This window comes from Pisolithus orientalis, assembly GCF_024613125.1.
Source record: "Pisolithus orientalis strain OTSU chromosome Unknown F5J12scaffold_20, whole genome shotgun sequence".
Classification (NCBI taxonomy): domain Eukaryota; kingdom Fungi; phylum Basidiomycota; class Agaricomycetes; order Boletales; family Pisolithaceae; genus Pisolithus; species Pisolithus orientalis.
The window spans coordinates 29,165-48,287 of record NW_026260801.1 but is presented as its reverse complement, the minus strand read 5'-3'; the positions used below and the strand labels follow the sequence as shown (position 1 = coordinate 48,287).

General features: G+C 46.6%; 2 protein-coding genes across 2 annotated transcripts; one reads left to right on the top strand and one right to left on the bottom strand.

The window, feature by feature from the left end:
- Window positions 1-1,571: 1,571 nt before the first annotated feature.
- On the bottom strand, window positions 1,572-2,810 carry F5J12DRAFT_783745 (uncharacterized protein; the record flags this gene model as incomplete). The annotated part of the gene is made up of 4 exons (XM_051742903.1): window positions 1,572-1,916; window positions 2,043-2,195; window positions 2,247-2,629; window positions 2,753-2,810. The coding sequence occupies 4 exons, from the start codon at window positions 2,808-2,810 to the stop codon at window positions 1,572-1,574; spliced, it is 939 nt and encodes a 312-aa protein (XP_051598699.1).
- Window positions 2,811-10,521: 7,711 nt separating this feature from the next.
- On the top strand, window positions 10,522-10,943 carry F5J12DRAFT_783744 (uncharacterized protein; the record flags this gene model as incomplete). The annotated part of the gene is made up of 2 exons (XM_051742902.1): window positions 10,522-10,629; window positions 10,692-10,943. 2 exons carry the CDS (start codon window positions 10,522-10,524, stop codon window positions 10,941-10,943), a joined length of 360 nt encoding a protein of 119 aa, XP_051598698.1.
- Between the last annotated feature and the right edge of the window lie 8,180 nt (window positions 10,944-19,123).

Sequence of the window (19,123 nt, the reverse complement as noted above, 5' to 3'; positions counted from 1 at the left end):
GGAAGTAGTTCACAAGTTCCTTGAAGATCAACAGTGACTGCCCAGAATGTCAGACCTAGATCTGAGCTTGCTGGTCAAGTATGCAGCAAGATTCTTCTTGAAGAATGGAGATCTATGGCATCAAGAACTGAGGGGACAGCATCAAGTAGTACCCACATACAAGAAATGCCTGGAGTTGATGAAGCAAGCATATGATGATTTGGATCAAGACATACAATGGTTCCTCCATACCTGCTACAAATGTCAAATTCAATGCATGGACAAGATACATATCCCACCTGTCATAGCCATGCCCAAGCCTCTGTTTTACAAGGCATACATGGATTCAATGGTGATGCTGAAGTTGAATGGGTTCTGGTACATAGTAGGTGTTCCCTGACTTTGTATCCTGAGTGCAGATGCTGCATGCAGAACAGGACAAACCTTAGGACAATTCATATTCAAACAGATCTTGTGTTGGTGGGGTGCCATAGGGGAGATTGTCATGGACAATGGCTCTGCATTCAAACAGGCCCTTGCTTACCTCACAAAGAAGTACAATATCAGGCATATAAAGATCTTGGCATACAATTCTCAGGCCAATGGCATTGTCAAGAGAAGACATCTAACTGTTCGAGAAGCTCTCATCAAGACTTGTGAGGGTGAAGTGGGCAAATGGTCATCATATGCACCATCAGTGTTCTGGGCTGAAAGGGTGATGACACAAAAGTCGATGAAACTTTTGCTGTATCAGATGGTCCATGGGATCGAGCCAAGATTGCCATTCAACTTTGCCAAAGTGACTTTTCTGATGAATTGGGACAAGGATAAGTATTTGACTGAAGAACTGATATCGTATAGGTGCTGCCAGCTGCAGCGAAGACAAGAAGACTTAGAGTGGGTTTGTCAACAGGTATACAAGGCACAGTGCCAGATGGCAAAGGAGTTCAAGCAGAGGGTGAAGGGGTCAATACAAAGCTACAAGTTCGAACCAGGAGCACTAGTCTTAGCTCACAATATGAAAATTGAGAAGGAACTCAACCACAAGATGAAGCCAAGATACTTAGGCCCTATGGTAGTCATCAGGTGAACTGAAGGAGGCTCCTACCTATTAGCTGAGCTTGATGGCTCAATTTCTCAACTTCAATATGCCACATTTCACTTACTCCCTTATTATTCTAGGAAACAAATCTCAATAGCAGTAGAGGAACTCATGAACTGAAGTGAAGAAGAGCTGTGCAAACTCAAGGAGGAATTGATAGAGGATGAATCAATCCCCAAAACCAAAGACATCCTATGAGAAGAGGACATTGAGGGGAGTGAGTCAGGTGAGGGTATCTGAAACCTTCAGTTGTAGATATTGGTGTGCTTGTTCAACTGAGGCACTTTGACTATTGGCTCAAATTTGAGCATAATTTGGTGCAACCAGTGACTGACTTGTCCTATCAAAAAAAAAAAAAGTCACAGCTTTTGACCATTTGACAACTGCTGATTGATTCTGTGTTGGACAGGGATATACATGAGGTATGATGACAGGGCTGTTGAAGCCCAGAAAAGAGAGTGTGTAAGGTACTTAATCACACAATTTCCTCTTACCCAATGCCTTCTTGGATGTGACATGACCCTTCGAAGCCTGGTCCAACACTTTGGTTGTGAAGCACGACTGGCATTTTGGTGTTGGAGAGCGAAGGTAGCAAGGAAGGGGAGGTCAAGGTCGAGGTGATTGGAGCCAAATTGGAGGAGGATGCACCAGAAGTTGAGGGAGGAGGAGTTGGACTAGGGGATGGAGACTTGACACAAGCATGTTTTGAAGCATGAGAAGGCCTTTGGGTGATTTTGATGATGGGTTTGGCAGGGTACTGAGGAGGAGTGAGGGCCAGAGGGGTAGGGCCCATGCAAAGTGCCTGGACCCAGGCTTGGGACTGCACTGAGTTGTTCTAGAGTGGCATCAACAAGGGAGCCTTTAGGTTGAGAGAGAGGAGGAAAACATGCACATATAGAGGGCAGGTATAATGAAGTTGGCAGCAGCATGCACACTTGAGCCCTAGGGCTCCAGAACAGACAGCTTGAGCAATGTGACACTGGTTGCAGGGGACAGGCAGGTAGATAGGAAAGCCACCATCCTTCGAGGTATGCTTGACAAGCTCAATGTGCCAGTCCAGATGATACATGTGCCATTGGAGACCAGATTCTCCAAGATGGTCTGCATTCTGGGCCTTGAGAAGTCAGCTATGCAGCAGAGAGGAACCAAAGAAGTTAAGGCTTACTGATGGACAATCGAGAGACATGTGGCCAGTCAAGGGAGAGTCAGCAGGAAGATGATCAGGGCCAGGCTCAAAGGCATTGAGTGCCTGGTGAGTAGGTGTGGTAGGGTCTGCCAGTGTGGCAGCATCTGGGACAGAGGCCAGACAGTCAGGTGAAACAGTTGGCATGAGAGGGGATGGAGGGTCCAGAGGATTGGGGAGCAAAGGAGAGGGTGTGTGAGAAGGCATGATGGTGGATGTGGACAATGGGATGTCTGGGAGCATGTTGAAGGTTGGGAGGTCGAGAGTGGGGCTGGGGTCCAGTTCCTGGATGATGATGGTCACAGGTGTGGGCTCTGCAGGGGTGTGGTCAACCAAGGCAGTAGTGGCTGCAGGTGCCAGCTTGTCTTGAATGATGTCAACAGGAGGAGTGTCAACCAGTCATGCAAGGGAGGTGACAGCTTGGGGCTCAGGAATTGGAGTAGGTGGCAACAGTCCCTAGGGCAAAAGGGTGGTGTCAATGGAAAGACAGTCAAGAAAAAGAAAAAGGGAATGCACCATGAGGGATGCCAATTGTGCCAGCAACATGTTCCTTGACTCATTCCCACCCTGCAATTATCCCAGTAGAAGCTGGAGGATGGAGGCAGCACATGCAAGGTTGTCAGCTGGGAGGCCAGCATTGGGAGGTGGGTTGTTGGGGTTGGACAACATGGGAGCAAGGGTGAGAAAAAGATGAGGGAGGAAAAGTGGAAGGAATGTGCAGGGTAGCTTAGATAAGAAGAAGGGGAGACTGGTGGGAAGTCAATTGAACCAGATCAATTATCACCAGAAGTCAGAACCTTCACTCGATGCAGCAGCAGTCTTACACAGTGGTTGTTTCAATGTTATCAGACACTTGAAAGAGTATTCTAAAGTGAAAACAAAATATTTTCTTATGAAATGGATTACAAGCATGTTATAATTTTTTATTCTGAGTGGACTGATGAATTTTGTCTAAAGTTTATATGATGACAAACATTAAAGCATCTATCTAAATGTGATTGAAAGGTAAATATTAGGAGGACATCAAAAGATTATTGATAATAATATCTTAGTCAAAAGGTACAAACAATAATGAAAAATTAAAATCAGAAATTGCTTCTAAGCCACGCATGATTTAATATTATGTAATGTATTATGGGGTGTATCAAAATAAAATATTTCCTATAAAATACAGCCTTTTTGTGTGCAAAATATTTTATTTCGATGGATCTCATAATACATTACATAATATTAAATCATGTGTGGCTTGGAAGCAATTTCTGATTTTAATTTTTCACTATTGTTCATACCTTTTGACTAAGATATTATTATCAATAATCTTTTGATGTCCTCCTGATATTTACCTTTCAATCACATTTAGATAGATGCTTTAATGTTTGTCATCATATAAACTTTAGACAAAATTTATCAGTCCACTCAGAATAAAAAATTATAACATGCTTGTAATCCATTTCATAAGAAAATATTTTGTTTTCACTTTAGAATACTCTGTCAAGTGTCCGATAACATTGAAACAACCACAGTGTTATGGTCTTGACACACTCAAAGAGCCATAGCACTCTTAATATATTCTCATTTCTTTCCTTTCGTGTTACAGCACTTACAAACATTCTACACTAGGAAGGGTGACAGTCCAAAATTGAATGAGCCAACTAAGTATGAAGGATAATGGCAGACCATGAGGGAAATGCCCAACTACATAAACACCCTCAGGGGTCACTGCACATCTGTGAAAGGTCACTACAGGAGAGGTATGCAGAACTGGAATAAGCATGAAGAGACATGAACCTGGTAGAAGCAGCACTGGAAGAGAAGCTTAGCCAGGGTAGCTGTGTGAACAGGTGACCTGTTCTGTTTCAATTTGAATGCATTTTACAGTGAGGATCAGATACCCTAGCACAAGAAAAAAGTGGATTGATGGAGGACAAATGTCTGAGGTTGAGCAAGGGCCCAGATTCACACCCATCAGGGTTGAAGACCTATCTTCAAAGTAGACTCAAGAAGCTATGAGTTCAAGGTGAAGTGTTCTGTTGTGGTTTGAATATATACTATGTCAAAATGTTTTGTTTTCAGCATCAGAAAGGTGGAGAGAGGGAACAGAAAGCTCTTGGATGTATATAGAAAAATGTTCACTGATGGAGTCTACAGGTACATATGAAGAGACAGGGATACTAGAAACATGAGCTGAAGGCTGCTGGTATCATTATGTGCCATAGGACTGAGCTAAAAGGGATGAGACCATGCTCTTCATCTTGGCCACCAGATGAAATTTGTTCCTGTGTGTGATGTGCAAACCCAGGAGTCGAGAGAGGGGCCAGTGTACCATAAAAAGAACATGGGGTCAAGCAGAAGAAGTCTCCTGGGGTTCAAGTTTTTGTTTTTCTTGGTTTCATTTCTGCTAAGTCATCTTAAGGATGAAATGGAGTTGAGAGTGCACAAAGCACTCTCATAGGATTGTGAATATGTTGCTGATAGAGGGTTTTACAGGTATATAATAATCTTTGAGCTGGGTCATATATACAGAGGGTCACTGTCATAGTTGTGCCTTGACCCCAGCTGGACTCAGTCTCACACTTGTTCAGTCTGGCCTTGGCCTTGCCAGTTCCTTATCCCCAGATGTCCTAGTGCAATGAACACTGCTTTGCAATGTGTCACTTCAGTTGATCTCTGCCTGGTCTTGTCCCTGGTCTGCCCTGTCCTGGTCTCCATTACCTTAGTCATACCTTACTAATACCATTCTTACCAATCATCTTAGCAATCTTTGCAAGACTGGCATTACCAGTCTCCATACTATAGCTACTTCTAGTATATAAAGGCTTAGATACTTGGCCTGTACTCCCTCAGTCTGAAATCAACAAGGTTACTCTGATAACCTCACCTTGGACTTGGACTTGGACTGAGACCCATGCAAGGGAATAGTGCTGTAACCTCAGTCACTAAGTCCAATCAGTCACCTCTCTGTATCTTCATCTTTCCTTCTGATCCTGACCCCTTGGCCTCCAGTCCAGTCTCAACCTGGACATCCTGAACTTGACAGTCACTACCCCCAGCCACTGTGCTGTGTAAATGCCCTGTTGCAGTTCTACTGCTGACTGCATTTTGATGAGCTGTCCCTACCTCACTCCACACTCAATTTATCACTCACTTGTTCGCATGTTCGAAGTGCTCTGATCATCACTTGGGCAAAAGGTTGGCTTTGGGGGTGTGGAAAATTGAGGGTGCAAGGTGATGGAGGAGGTACAGGAGAGTTGGCTGTGAGGAGTCTTGGGGATGTTGGTGAGAGTAAGGGAGAGGTTCGAGGAGCACAGTGCAGGTTCGAGGTCAAAGGGATGCATTGTTGGAGGAAGAGGGGGTTGAGTATGGGGTAGAAGGTGACATGGGGTACAGTGAGTGAGGGGAAGGCAAGGAGAGTCAGAGGGTGTGGGTGAAAGAGGTTAGTGAGGATGGGTACACAGCTGAGCATGTCTACATGGGGAAGGGGGACAACTGAGGACAGTGTCACACACCAAAGGTGTTGTGGACATGGTTACAGCTGACTCTGCCTAACTCATTGACAAGTTGCATGCAATGTCCATGCCATGCAGATGAAGACTAAAGGCCTCATGCATAGAAAGACTGCTGGATGTTAACAGTCATCATTCACACAAGAATGAGTTGTCAGTGCTAAAGAGAAAAGAGGAAGTGAGTTAAGTGCATGTTAAAGGTTTTTAGCACCCATGTACAGCATTCTGGTTTTCATCATATCTCCACCATTTCCAAAGATATTGACTCTGTTCTCACACTCACTTAAAGTGCTCAGCCACACAGTTCTGCCTTCCAAATTTGGCAAGGATCCTTGCACCCTACACATTTCTACAGCACTCCATCCATCAGATGCTCATTTTGTTAAGTCCATCAATCATGGCCACCTCTTTGTTGATCATCTCACTTGTCTCATTTGCCAGAGACAGTGGCTATGTATATCTGCCAGGCATTCCTGCCAGCTTCCATCCATCCTGAACCCCCCTGGTTCATCCTATCATTGTCAGCCCTGTCTCATCCCATGCAGCTTGGTCAGTGTGTTCTCCTTGTCAGTATGACTTCCAGAAGGACATTCTTTGGTTGCCTCAGGTCTGTCACTCAGTTAGAAAGGTCTTATGTGGTCATTTTGGTCTCCCTGGTTGATGAAGCATATGGACTGTTCCTCCCTGCTCCCTGCACTGCATCATTCTTCCTGCATTGCAACAGCTGCAGCATAGTCTACTGGTCTCCCACCTCCCTGATTGCATTCATGACAAGTATGACATGCATCTTGCCTTCTTACTGCAAGATCCAGCAGAAGACATCCCCCCTTCTCCTCCTCCATCAGAGCTCTGTCCATGAAGCTTTTGTTAACTCCACTGAGAGGATGAAAGGGTGGGAGACATGATTGCTTATGCTCCCATTGCCCTACAGACCCCCAACACCCTAGCCCCTTTGATGCCTGACTCATGCCCTTCAATTCTGGAATTAATACTTCCCTATCTGGAAACACCATCCATCTGTCATGCCATCTTTGGATCTAGAGATGTCTCCACCAAGATCTGACTTGCATCACCACCCCCTAATGTGATATCAGTGCACTTACTCAGTTTCTGACTTTATTTGACTCATTCTGTGATATTTTGACTGTCCTTGACTTGTTTATTGCCAATACTTACCAATCTTCTTTGCTTGCTTACTTTTCATTTCTTGCTTACTCATCATGATTACTCAGTCCTTACTCATTACTTACTAAGTGTTTGTGCCTTGTTTGTCACAAGCTGTGCTCCCCCCACAGTATATAAACCCCTGTGTACTTAGCTACAACCCACAAGCAGTACAAAAGCAATCCACAAGCAATCAAGAAGCAGTCCAGAAGTCAGTTCAGTGCATATCTCATCACTGACAGTTGAGGCTCATTTGGAAGAGTTTAACCATCCCCATTCATCATCCTAGGTAGTTGAGGCTCCAATAAGGGTCTATCTACCTTCATTCATTATCTGAAGTATCATCTGTGCTTTGTCAGCACACCTGCTTAGTCATCCATCCACTCCTGTGTAACTTGACATCAACTTGTGCTAGGAGTCCTTTTGGCTGAACACCCTTGCTCCATTCAGCATCCCCTTCTCAATCAGCATTCATTCATCTTCTCCTGTGTAACTTGTCATTGACTTGTGCCAGGAGCACTCCACTTGAAGACCCCCCCCCCACATTTTAGATTTTTTTCTGCACTCCAGGTTCTGCAGAGGCAAAACCACCACTCACCCATTATTTGTCTTTGGTGTTGGTTTTGGTTGGTTTATACCACCTTTCCACACTTTGACTCACAATGTGCACAAAGTGCACCATATGGTATTCACACAGTAAGACATAGAGACAAAAAAGATATCTATCTAAAATTTTCAAGATGACACTTATATACAAGGAGGCATGTGATACCTCTGTATCACATGCCCATACTAAGTAGATCCTATTTTTGGGGCATAACCCCTAACACACATGTAGATGATTTCATTGTTGGTGAGTGTGCCATTTGGATATGCCCCTTTGATGTCTATCTGATGGAGTTCTAGATTGGAGTGAGCAGTGTAGAGAGCTGTATACTCCCTGAGGCTGGAACAGGAATCTGTCACTAAATTCCACAGGCCTCTGACAAACCCCTATCACTCTAGGCCTTCAGATGCTTTCAGAATTCTTCCTGCTCATAACCTTGTGTTTCCTTCCAACCCCTGCTGCCTTCAGAGTTTCTCCTGACCTTCAGCATGTCACCCAGTCATCAATGAGCTGATATGGAAATTCCACATTTCCCCAGGGTCATCCAGAATTCAGTAGCTGAGCCACTGCCCCACATCACCACTCATCCATGCCAGTCACCTCTATAAAACTCTGGTTACCCCTGTTGCCCCAAATTCCACAAGCTGGACTTTGTGCCAGTATGCTCTGCCCTCCTGTGTTTCCCCCTCTCACTTGTACATGTACCCTTGTTCTGTTGGAAGATACCCCTTACCATTGTTCCATTTTACTCTCATCTACTATTTGCTGGACTATTTCATGTGCATCTATAATTTGCTGGTGTCTGTCATCCTTTCCTGAGTCTACAGTGTCTACAGTGTCTCCAGTGGTCCTCATGTCTCCTGCATCTTCCAATCCTGCATGCCTTATCCTGTATCCCTCTCACCTCAAATACACTCTTCTCATCACATAATGGCTTCTCAAAATTTCATATACCCATCTTGCTGTTCTTCATGCATCCACATCCCTCTGGAATTAAATTCTGTGGCCCTTGCATGAATACCCCTCCCCTTCTAGTTTTATCCTTGACTTCTCCTTCCATCCAGCACCCCTGGGGATGTTCCTAGGGAATTCTCTCTACAGCCTTCCTCTAGTTGCATGCTTCCCAGAAGTCATGTCCCACAATGTTTTGGAGCCCAATGTGAGGGGTCTGTAGATCTGGAAAGGAGATCCTTACAACCCACTCATCAAAGAACCAAACTTGAAGAGCTCCTAGAGCCCTTCCACAGACTATCTATCTCTTCATCAGAAATCTTATTCCTGGTAGCTGATCCTAGAGATATTTCAGAGCCACACTCATCATACTCAGATCTCAGTTTAGATGAGATCTTTCAGAGCCCAGGGTCCCCGGCATTTTACCCAGCATTTCCAGGAGGTTTCAACTTTGACAAACCTTTTGATCCTCCTGTGCAGTGTCAAGAACTTTTGCCTCTTTCAATACTAACTTCTTTGTTGCCCTCACCATCCAGTGATTCAGAACTAGCTGCTGAACAGCTTCTCCTTCCTTCCTACTCCCTAATTGCAAATTCTGCTGTGAGGAAAGATATAAGACTGAGTTGTGGATGGAGTACCAGAATCTGAGAGGGAGTGAGTAAGACCAAAGGGGCTCCTATAGCCTGAGCAAAGGAAAGGTGGTGTAGGGGATGGTCTAGGGGCAGTCTGGAGCAGTCTTGGACTTGTTCTTGTCCTTGGGGGTGACTCATCTATTGGTAAAAACTTACAGTATGAACAAACTCTAAGTAAGTGCTGACTAAGCACACAAAAAGCGAACTACAGTACTCAAGTATAGTACCCACAACAGTAAGTAAAGAAACCATAAAACAAATAAAATAGGAATTAATGCCCAATCCCATAGTAAGGAGATCTTTCTCCTTACACCTGAGGGGAGCCTTAGATGTTGACTGTCCCCAGTCAACCCGAAGAGAGGAAGCACCAGCACTAGCGAGCATAAACGCTGAAATGAATGACCAAGACACTCAACGAGGGATGCGAGGGAAGGGGGACTGTTGATCAACAACAACGACTCGAAGCGCTACAAGCCGAGAGGAGGCCACAGAGGGGACTGCGACGAACCAGTCGCAAAAGGATTGAAGGGAGACGGGGCACCCAGTCCCAAGATATTCGCAATTTCGTCCACAGCTGCCTCCGACGACCAAATGGGGCATATCTCTGCAACGACGGCGCGGAATTTCATGAATGCGGTGTCAACGGGGAGGGTTAATCGAGGGGAGTGTACATCCGAAAAAGCGAGAGGCGCGACGGCGAAACGGGGGAGATATGCGGGAAAGCGTCCTGGGGGAGGGGAGAGGAAAGACTCTCGCGCGACAACGGCTGGGGCGATCGACACGAAACAACGGGGACTCGTGGACGACCTCTTGGCGAGTCTGGCGCAAAAGGAACCACATCAATCGAAGCACCCAACCTCGAGATATTCACAAGGTTGTCTCGCATATCTATGAACGCGAAAACGGCCATATCTTGACAACGACTGCGCGAAATTTCACGAGCAAGCAGTCGATTTGAAGGGTTCCCAGAGGGGAGTGTGCAGCCGAAAAAGCGAGAGGCGCGACGGCGTAACGAGCGAGATATGCAAGAAGGGGTTCGACGGTGTGCCCTCGCTCAAATCACGAAACCTCTCCAGGGCCACTGGGCGCGTCGAAACGTTCTGGACACCATTGGAACGCACTCGACGAGTAGTACGTTCACGTAGAAAAGCGGGAGGCGCGATGGCGAAACAAAGGAGCTACACGAGAAAGTGTTCAAGGGGAGGGGGAAAGGAAGACCCTTGCACGACAACGGTTCGGGCGATCGATACGAAACCTCGGGTGCTTACAGACGGCCTGTAGAAGAGCCGGGGACAAAAGGAATCATACCAATCCGACCTCCCAATGCCGAGTTATTTGCAAAGTTATGTCGCAGACCTCTGAAAGCGACAACGACCATATCTCAACAATGACTGCGCGGAATGTCACGAACCAGGAGTCGACGGGAAGGGTTCCTCGAGGAGAGTGTGCGACCCAAAAAGCGAGACACGCGACGGCGAAACGAGCGAGGCGCGCGAGGGTCTTCGAGAGTGCGCCCTCCCACAAACTGCAGAATTTCTCTGGAACCGCTTAGCGCATCGAAGCGTTCTAGGTATCGTTGGAGAGCTCTCGTCAAGTAGTACAACTGCGCGAAAAAGCGAGGGGCGCGATGGTGAAACGAGCGAGATACGCAAGGAAGTCTTTGAAGATGGGGAGAGGGGGTCAACACGAAACTCCAGGAGGCGGTAACTGCCCTCCAAACGCGACAATGGCAACATCTCAACAACGGCTGTATGGAACAAGACGAGAAAGGCCTCCCCAGAGAGGTCTCAGCGAGTGGAACAAACGGTTCGAAAAGCGATAGGAATGGTGCTGAACCACGCGAGCTACGACAGCAAGTCCTCGGGGTGAGCCTTCTCGCAAGAACGCGAATACCTCTGGAACCACTGGGCGCGCCAAGACATTCTTGGGATCTCTGGAAAGGTCTTGTCGTGTAGTACTAGTCTGCGAAAAAGCGAGAGACACGGCGCAGAATTGCGCGAGATATAGCCAGAATGGAACAAATCTGGAACCGCTGAGCGCGGTGAAACGTTCCTGGGGTCCCTGGAAAGCGCTCACCAAGTAGTACAAGGTCGCAGAAAAGCGAGAGGCTAAGCGATGAGGCGCGCGAGATACAATCTTGACGTGCTGGCCTTGCTCCGTTGGGAATGGGACAAGTGTGTACGAACAGAAAAACTAAGTAACACAAAAATGACCAAAGAAAAATGATGAAAAGCGAAGTCTATATAGCACACGAAAGAGACCATGCCGAAGCGAGGTTACCACTCTATGAGGTCCGCTGTTTCGGGTGGAACCGGTGGTGGACGAGGCTGTATAGCGGGCTGACCCACGACTAGCTGTGTGAGCGCGTGCGATAGCAGTGGCGAGCGGCTGCGAGTGCGCGAGTGCGATGGAGCGCGGGAGTATGCAGCTGGTATGGCAAATGGGCATCCTGACAACGCGACTGGGCGGCGTACGGGCGACGGACTGCGAGCACGCACAGTCAGTGGTATCACCTCCAAAATCCGCGTGCTCAACGACTCCAAATGAGGGCTGGGTGGCGACGACTTGCTGGATGGCCCATCTGGCAGCGCGCGACTGGGCTTACCCTTTGGCAGCACAGCTGCTTTAGTTGGTACGTATGAGAGCGGGTCGACTAAGTCGCAAGAAGGCGGGAGTGTGGGTGGACATAGATGCGAGAGCGACCGACCGGGTGACTGAGCGGGTGACTGAGCGGGTGACGAGGCCAATTGAGCCCCATGCACACAACTACCTTCCTCCAGCTGTGTGCGCGCGACGGATGGAGGCTCGCTTACCAAGAGCAACTCGGGCTGGCTTGTCAGCGAGGCTCAGTTGTCCAGGCGGTCTCACAGAGTCCATCCGGCAACCTCGCGCAGGATTTCCTGTCCGGTAGGTAGTGCAACGCGACCGTTTACAAGGCAACACCTTCCCGCGGCCAAATATGACTTGTACGAATGGCAGCTTGCGCGTATATGACCCGAAAGTCCGCAGAAGAAGCAGAATGAATATGACAGTGGGGTGGGCGATTGTCCGAGCTGCGTGGTGGCTGCACGCGTGAGTCGTCGACCTTCGAACACCTCCAGAGGCCATTCCAAAGTGCGAGGATCCGTTTTGCTGCACCTATGATACTACCAACAGTAAGCGCCTTCGTCTGGCGAGTTGCTGTGACACTCGAGGAGCTTGTGTCTGAACTCGGGTGGGAACCCGAAATAAAACATCTCGGGTAGACGAGATGTCGACCCTTTCTGCTTTTCGAGAGACTGCTAATAACAACAAAAACTGCGAAAATACTCGCCGAGAGAAGATATGGAGACGGTGTCCGAGCCTGCAAGTGCACTTCTAAGCCTGAAAAACCGGTTCCTGCAAGACTGCTCTAGCTCCGGGTACAGTCGGACCACTTCTGAGGTAAAACATGTCCAGTCTCCACCACTATCCTCCACGAAATGCGACCAGAGGTTGGCCGACTCGAAAGGCGCATATTTGAGTGCGAGTTTGATGCGCACGTGTCCATCCGAGAGCCTGTATCCATCACAGAAGTCGCTTATGTCATCAAAATAATGTTGAAGGTCCTCGGGGCGCCCAGAGAAGCTCGGAGCTTCGGGAGAGCCTCGACACGGAATTCTAAGGCCGAGCATGATGTCGGGGGGTAACACGAGTGTGAATAGTTGATATGCGAATGCGCGCGAGCGAGAAAACACGAATATGCGACTAATGCGACTGTGAAAACGAGGCCGAGAGGCCAAACTTGCTAAACTGAGCCTGAAAATTGCAAAAATGAAGCAGGAGACTGCAAAAATGAATCTGAGACTGTTTGGAGGGGTGCCAGGCTAAGACAGAAGCCCCTTGCAGTGGGCTCCATATTTGAGGAAAGATATAAGAGTGAATTGTGGATGGAGTACCAGCATCTGAGAGGGAGTGAGTAAGACCAAAGGGGCTCCTATAGCCTGAGCAAAGGAAAGGTGGTGTAGGGGACAGTCTAGGGGCAGTCTGGGGCAGTCTTGACTTTTTCTCATCTTTGGGGGTAACTTGTCTATTGGTAAAAATTTACAGTATGAACAAACTGTAAGGCATTGTTCACCCTGTGAATGCAAAGTCCAAGTTTTCAACTTCAGCTTCAGTTAAGAGGGTCATGTGATGTGAACTATCATGTGCATCCACCTGAGGTATGCAACCATTGTCACCCAGTTACTGTGATCATCAAATGTCTGGCTCATCTGTGGGATCAACCCACTCATTGTGCTCACATGGCCTTACAATCAATCCTCTAGACCCATGGAACCCCCTGCCTCCCCCCAGGACTCACAAGAAAGCTGTAGTATGGACAACAGAGGAGGAAGGTGCAATACTGGATTTCTTGGCCTCTCATCTTTCACAGGCCAGTGATGGGAACTTTAAGAAGGCTATGTGGAATGCCACAGCAGCCCACATGGCTCATAATTATCCACTGGGTCTGGATAATGGCAATAAGACAGCTGAATTGTGTGAGTGGAAGTTCAAGGCAGTAAGTCATTGTATCATTCTTTTTTTTTGCCTTGCTAACAATTATCCAGCTTAAAAAATCCTACTACACCATCACCAATCTTAAATCAGTGGCCTCTGGCTTTGCTTATGACAATGAGCATGGTGCAATGATCTTGCTGGACAACACTGATCTTTGGGATTGGTATGTAAAGGTAATGTAGTTTTTTTCTTGTCAGATCATCCACTAAACATCTAGTCAGGTGCACAAAGACACAAAGCTGTTTCACAATTCCAGGTTCCCCCACTTTGCCAGCATAGAGCTCCTTCTCCACTCACATGGCTGAGGTCAGTTTATCTACTGGCCACATGCCACTACCGCACCTTCTACAACCATGACCTCTGCCTTCAATACTCCTGCCTCTACCACACCCCCCACCACTTCAACTATTCCTACCCCCCCTTCCTCCCTCTCCCTCCTCAACATGACACATGCTCTCAACACTCACCATCACAAGGACATGCAGTCCATGGATCCAAACTTCATCCCCCCTTCTGCACCATCCAGTTTTTGTCACATGTATCAGCCAGGTCATTGTTGTCATTGGCCATCACCAGTATCAGTTGTGGAAAAAGGAAAGCTGAGTCCATTGTGATGTCCGAAGGTGGATCAAAGTGATCTCAGCCCCCATTGGCCAAAGTGCATGCTGAAGAAGATTGCAGTTCATTCATCACTGCCATCACCTCCAGGCTCAATAACTTCATGCATGTGATTGCTGCCCAATTGCCCCCACCACCCATTACCAATCCCCTTGTTGACACTGCCATGGACTACACCAACAACATGCTGCAGCTCTTGACAGACAATCAGATCAACATCAGCAACTACTTCCTCAGTGTGACCCTGGATGAAGTGAATATTTTCCTCAAGCATCAGGAGCTGGTGAAGCAGATTTGGATGCAGTATTGGCTGATGAAGTACCAGGATGGGCAGAGATAGGTGTTTGTTTTGTTTTTTTATATACAATATACAAATGTACCCCCCCCCCCCCCCCTTTATACAAATATGTACATAATAAAATGTACATGACTATGACTAGCTTCCTTTTGACAATGGAAGTTATTTTTCTACATGAGTGTGGAACAATTGTAAGAACATATATTTGTACACCATGAAATCTGAATGTTCAGGCTCAGAGAAGGCCCCTAATTGTAAGCTGGTGCTGATAGTCAATCCACATCTCTGCAATGTTGTCACACCTATTATCAGCCCTTCTCCTCTCTGCAGCATCTGCTGGTCCATCACCAAGGCTTCCAATACCATCATCCTCTCCTATGTCCATGGCAAGTTCAGGGTCAAAGAACTCTTCTGGATCATAGCACCATATGAAATTGTGGAGGGCACAGAGAGCAGCAGGTACTTGAGTTTGGGTGTGGATGCTATATTCAGGGGGAATTTGAAGAATCCTCCACCTGCATTTTATAACACCAAATATCTGTTCAATGGCATTTCTAAGTCCAGCATGGTGAAGGTTGAATAACTCCTCTCAGTTTTGAGGTCTATAAAATAGAAGTTACAAGTACACTGAGCAGGATGGAATAGCAACTTACCCTAATCCAGCCTTGCACCATTCTTTCACATGGTAATGAACACCTCAATAGGGAACCAGAAGTGCATCACAGGTCCCAAACCCTGCATCTGCAAGAAGGTACTTCCCAGGTGGCATGTGCAAGTCATTCCTGTGTGCATCATGCCACATGGTTGCATCTGCAGTTGACCCATCAAAGCCAGTGAGGGTATATGTGAAGAAGAAGTCAAAATCACAGATGAAGAGACTGTTTTGAGATAGGTAGCCCTTCTGGTTCCTCATGTAAGGCTGGTCCTCAGCAGCAGTGAATGCTTGAATATGAGTGCCATGAACTGCACCAATACAATCCTGGAAAAATCAGAAGCATGGGTCACTAGTAATCATAGTTGATATGGGAGTGTTGTTGGTGGGGAATTGCACTTGGGATGCATAGAATTGTCCCCCAGAAAAGAAAGCCAACATTGCTTTGAAATATCTAAAAAATTGTGAGAAAAATATCAGACAGTCCAATGAACTCCCTACCTAGTGATGGTCCCTGGTGAGTGTTGGAACCTCTCAGCAACATGCCAGGATGACAACCCAGTAACACAGGTGTAGAGGAATATCCCAAGTTGTTCCTCCACAGAAATTCCATTGCAAGAAGGCACAAAACCATGATGGGTGAGCACCTGCATCAGGTGATCAAAAACCCCATGGCTGACACCAAGGCAAGTCCATATCCTGTCTGGATGACCATTCAGGAGCTCTAGCATCCACCCCTTGCCAGTCAGGATTGAGGTATGGTAGGGGATTGGTTCTGAGTCAGAATGAAAAAGGAGGTCATAGAGGCATAGCACCTGGATCATCACTACTACTACAAGTGCAGCAAGACAGTGATGACAATGGTGCTGGAGCTGCTGTGCTTCAAGATCCATAGCAGCATTGTTTGATCTGTTATCACAATGTTATCTATTGAACTACAAGTTGTGTTGTTGTCTTATATAATCACCACATGACTACATTACTGAAGCAGAAGCCCAAAACTTGGACTTCATATTCATGTGGGCATGCACAGCTTATATAATCATCATGTGACTACATTGCTGAAGTCAAAGTTGAAAACTTTGACTTCAACTTTGGAGGGTGAATGGTGCCCAAGTAAAGAAACCATAAAACAAATAAAATAGAAATTAATACCCAATCCCATAGTAAGGAGATCTCTCTCCTTACACCACTATCACCCTTTCTACTCAAATACCCATACAGAATACTCTTGCCTTGACTCTCTCAAGTTCTGATCCAGATCCCTGCACCACCTCACATAATGTCTGGAGCAAAAGATATGCTACTCAGGGGTTCCAACAAAGCCCCAAAGTTTTCCAGGCATACTGAAGATATCACCCATTACCTTGAAGACATTGAACAACTCTGCCTCAATGCTGGTCTTGTTTCTGGAAAAGATAAGATCCACTGGGTCATTCATTATGCTGACCACAATGAGGCAGAATTTTGGTCCACCTTAGATGCTAAAGCCAACCTTGAAACTCTACTCTACCATCAGGTTCAGAAGCCTATGGAGTCACTGGAAGATCTTGGGAAATACATCTGAGAATTCCAATGAATCCTCAGCTTTGTCCAGAAGAAGAAACTCCCTGAGGACTACATCAATGAGAAATTCCTTGAGGGGTTTCCTCTGAGGTTTCAGAATTCCTTGCTCATGTGATTGCAACTCTCTGACCTAGATCATGACATTGATGAACCATGGGAGTTCAATACAGTCTACAAACATGCCAACTACCTCTTCAGTGGGGCCAAACAAAACCTCCCTCAGCCAGACTCTTTGGCACTGTCTCCCCAGAATTCTGCTCCAACTTCCTTGCTGACTGTTGCCACTATCTTGAAATGAGAGTATGTTCATGTTGCTCAGCAACCTATCTCTGCCCTGCCTACTCAACAAGGTCAAGAAGGCCAATTCCATCATTCCTTTGATCCACAGTGTTTCTTCTGCAGAGGAACAGATGGCCACAGAACTGCAGATTGTGTGCTGTGTCATGACACTTCAGGTAACCATTTTTCATAAGCATTTAGGCTGGATGGTTTGGAGAAACTATTCAGCCTAAATGCTTATGAAAAATGGTTACCTGAAGTGGGTTGCAGCACTCAGGCCAGTTGCAGATCTTTTGCACTTTGGTTTCCTCAGGAACATGACCTTCAAATGTGCACTTGTGGCCAATGATCACAGTGGACAGGGCAGCTAGCACAAACTTCTTTGCTGAGACAGTGGCTCTGACATTCTGCAAACACTGAAGGATGCAGTGAACAACTATACAGTGATTCCAGATAAACCTCCAGATCCCAGGGTTCTCTGGGATAGTCTCATAGGAGCCATCTGCACACTGATAGTGAGTGGTCTCAGATTTTATGGGGAAGTCATCTATGAAAGGCAAAGTATGATGTGGAATCTCATCCTGAAGCACAAATGCAGTATCTCCCTGGTATACCTGGACTGTGTTTGCATGACCTTGTGGCAGAGTAGTAAGCTGATGCAGTTTGAGTGTGGTACTGAAGGTGGTGAGGTTGCAGGAATCAATGTGAAGTGCATACTGGTCATACCTGGAGTAGAGATCCATCATCACATACACTGCATATCCAGTGAAGGACTCTGTGAGATGTTCTATGAAGGGCAGGATGGATGCATGACAGATGGTCACTGCATTCAGGTGCTGTAAGTCATGTACAAGGCAAAGCGACTTTCCATCTTTCTTTACTATGCAGAGCCAGTGAGAGCAGTAAGCCACTGTAGAAGGTTCATACATGCTGCACTTGATGCAATCTTTAATCATGTCAATGACTTGGGCATGTATTGTACTTGGAATAGGGATATTGCATTGGACCCAAGGTGTGTGTGGGATCATGGTTACAGGTGGGAAGTAGCATTCATCTAGGTGTCTGCACTCTGTGATGTCCCAAGTGAATGCAGGCTTGTGGACCAAAATGAGCCAAGTCACAAGTTTAAGTTCCTCTGGCCAAATCCAGTCTGCAGGGTCAAGATCGAGCTCTGCAGCCCATTTAGCAGTGAAGTGGATGCCTGGAGTGAAATCTGGTGGATGTGTTGGAAGTGGTTGGAGACCAGTGAGCAGATTGTCCATCAGGCAGGCTGCACATGATGTGGTATTCTTCCTCCATTGGGGCAGGTACCATCTGAACCTTCTTGGCAACTGGCTTGTAAACAAGAGTATGAACTGCAGCATCTAATTGGCAAACACTGTTGAAAAGTGGCTATAGCAGAGGGGTTTAGTATTGTCTGAGTGGAGGAGAGGAAAGTGAAAGCAGGTGAGGGTATTCCAGTGGGTATGTTCTGCAGTATGGATGCCATGGCTGAAGGGAAGTTCATTGAGGTGAAGGCTAGGGAAGAAACTGTGGGACTGAGGAACAGATAACAGCAGCTGAATAGGAAACAGGTCATCTTAGTAGGCTCTCCCCAACCATTAGGTGGATCATCAATACTCAAAAACCCCATTTGACAATACTCTGGTGACTATGGCAGTGCTTGCTGCACTTGCAGTGTGGACAGCCCTTGCACCACAGGTGCATGGGCAGAGCATACTTGCAGCCATCATTTGGGTCACAGAGAGTGATCTGCTGTCTGCCATCAGGATAGTTGTTTGTTACCACACTCATAAGGCAGATGAATGAATGCCTGGGAAGCATGTTGAAGTTGGTGTGTTCATTTACCTGAACCTGGAGCATGACTGGTCTGGCTCCAAAGTCGAGTTTCAGGTTCTCTAAAATGCCTACAGTAGTGTCTTTAGACATGTTAGCAGAGGTCAAAGTCATGAGATGGTTGCTGCACAATGGCAGCCCAATCTTTTCCCAGATGTGCCTAGGCATAGCAACAATTTCCAAACTGGAATCTAGTACACAGTTGATTGTGACATCAGTCCTGGGGACCTTGGTT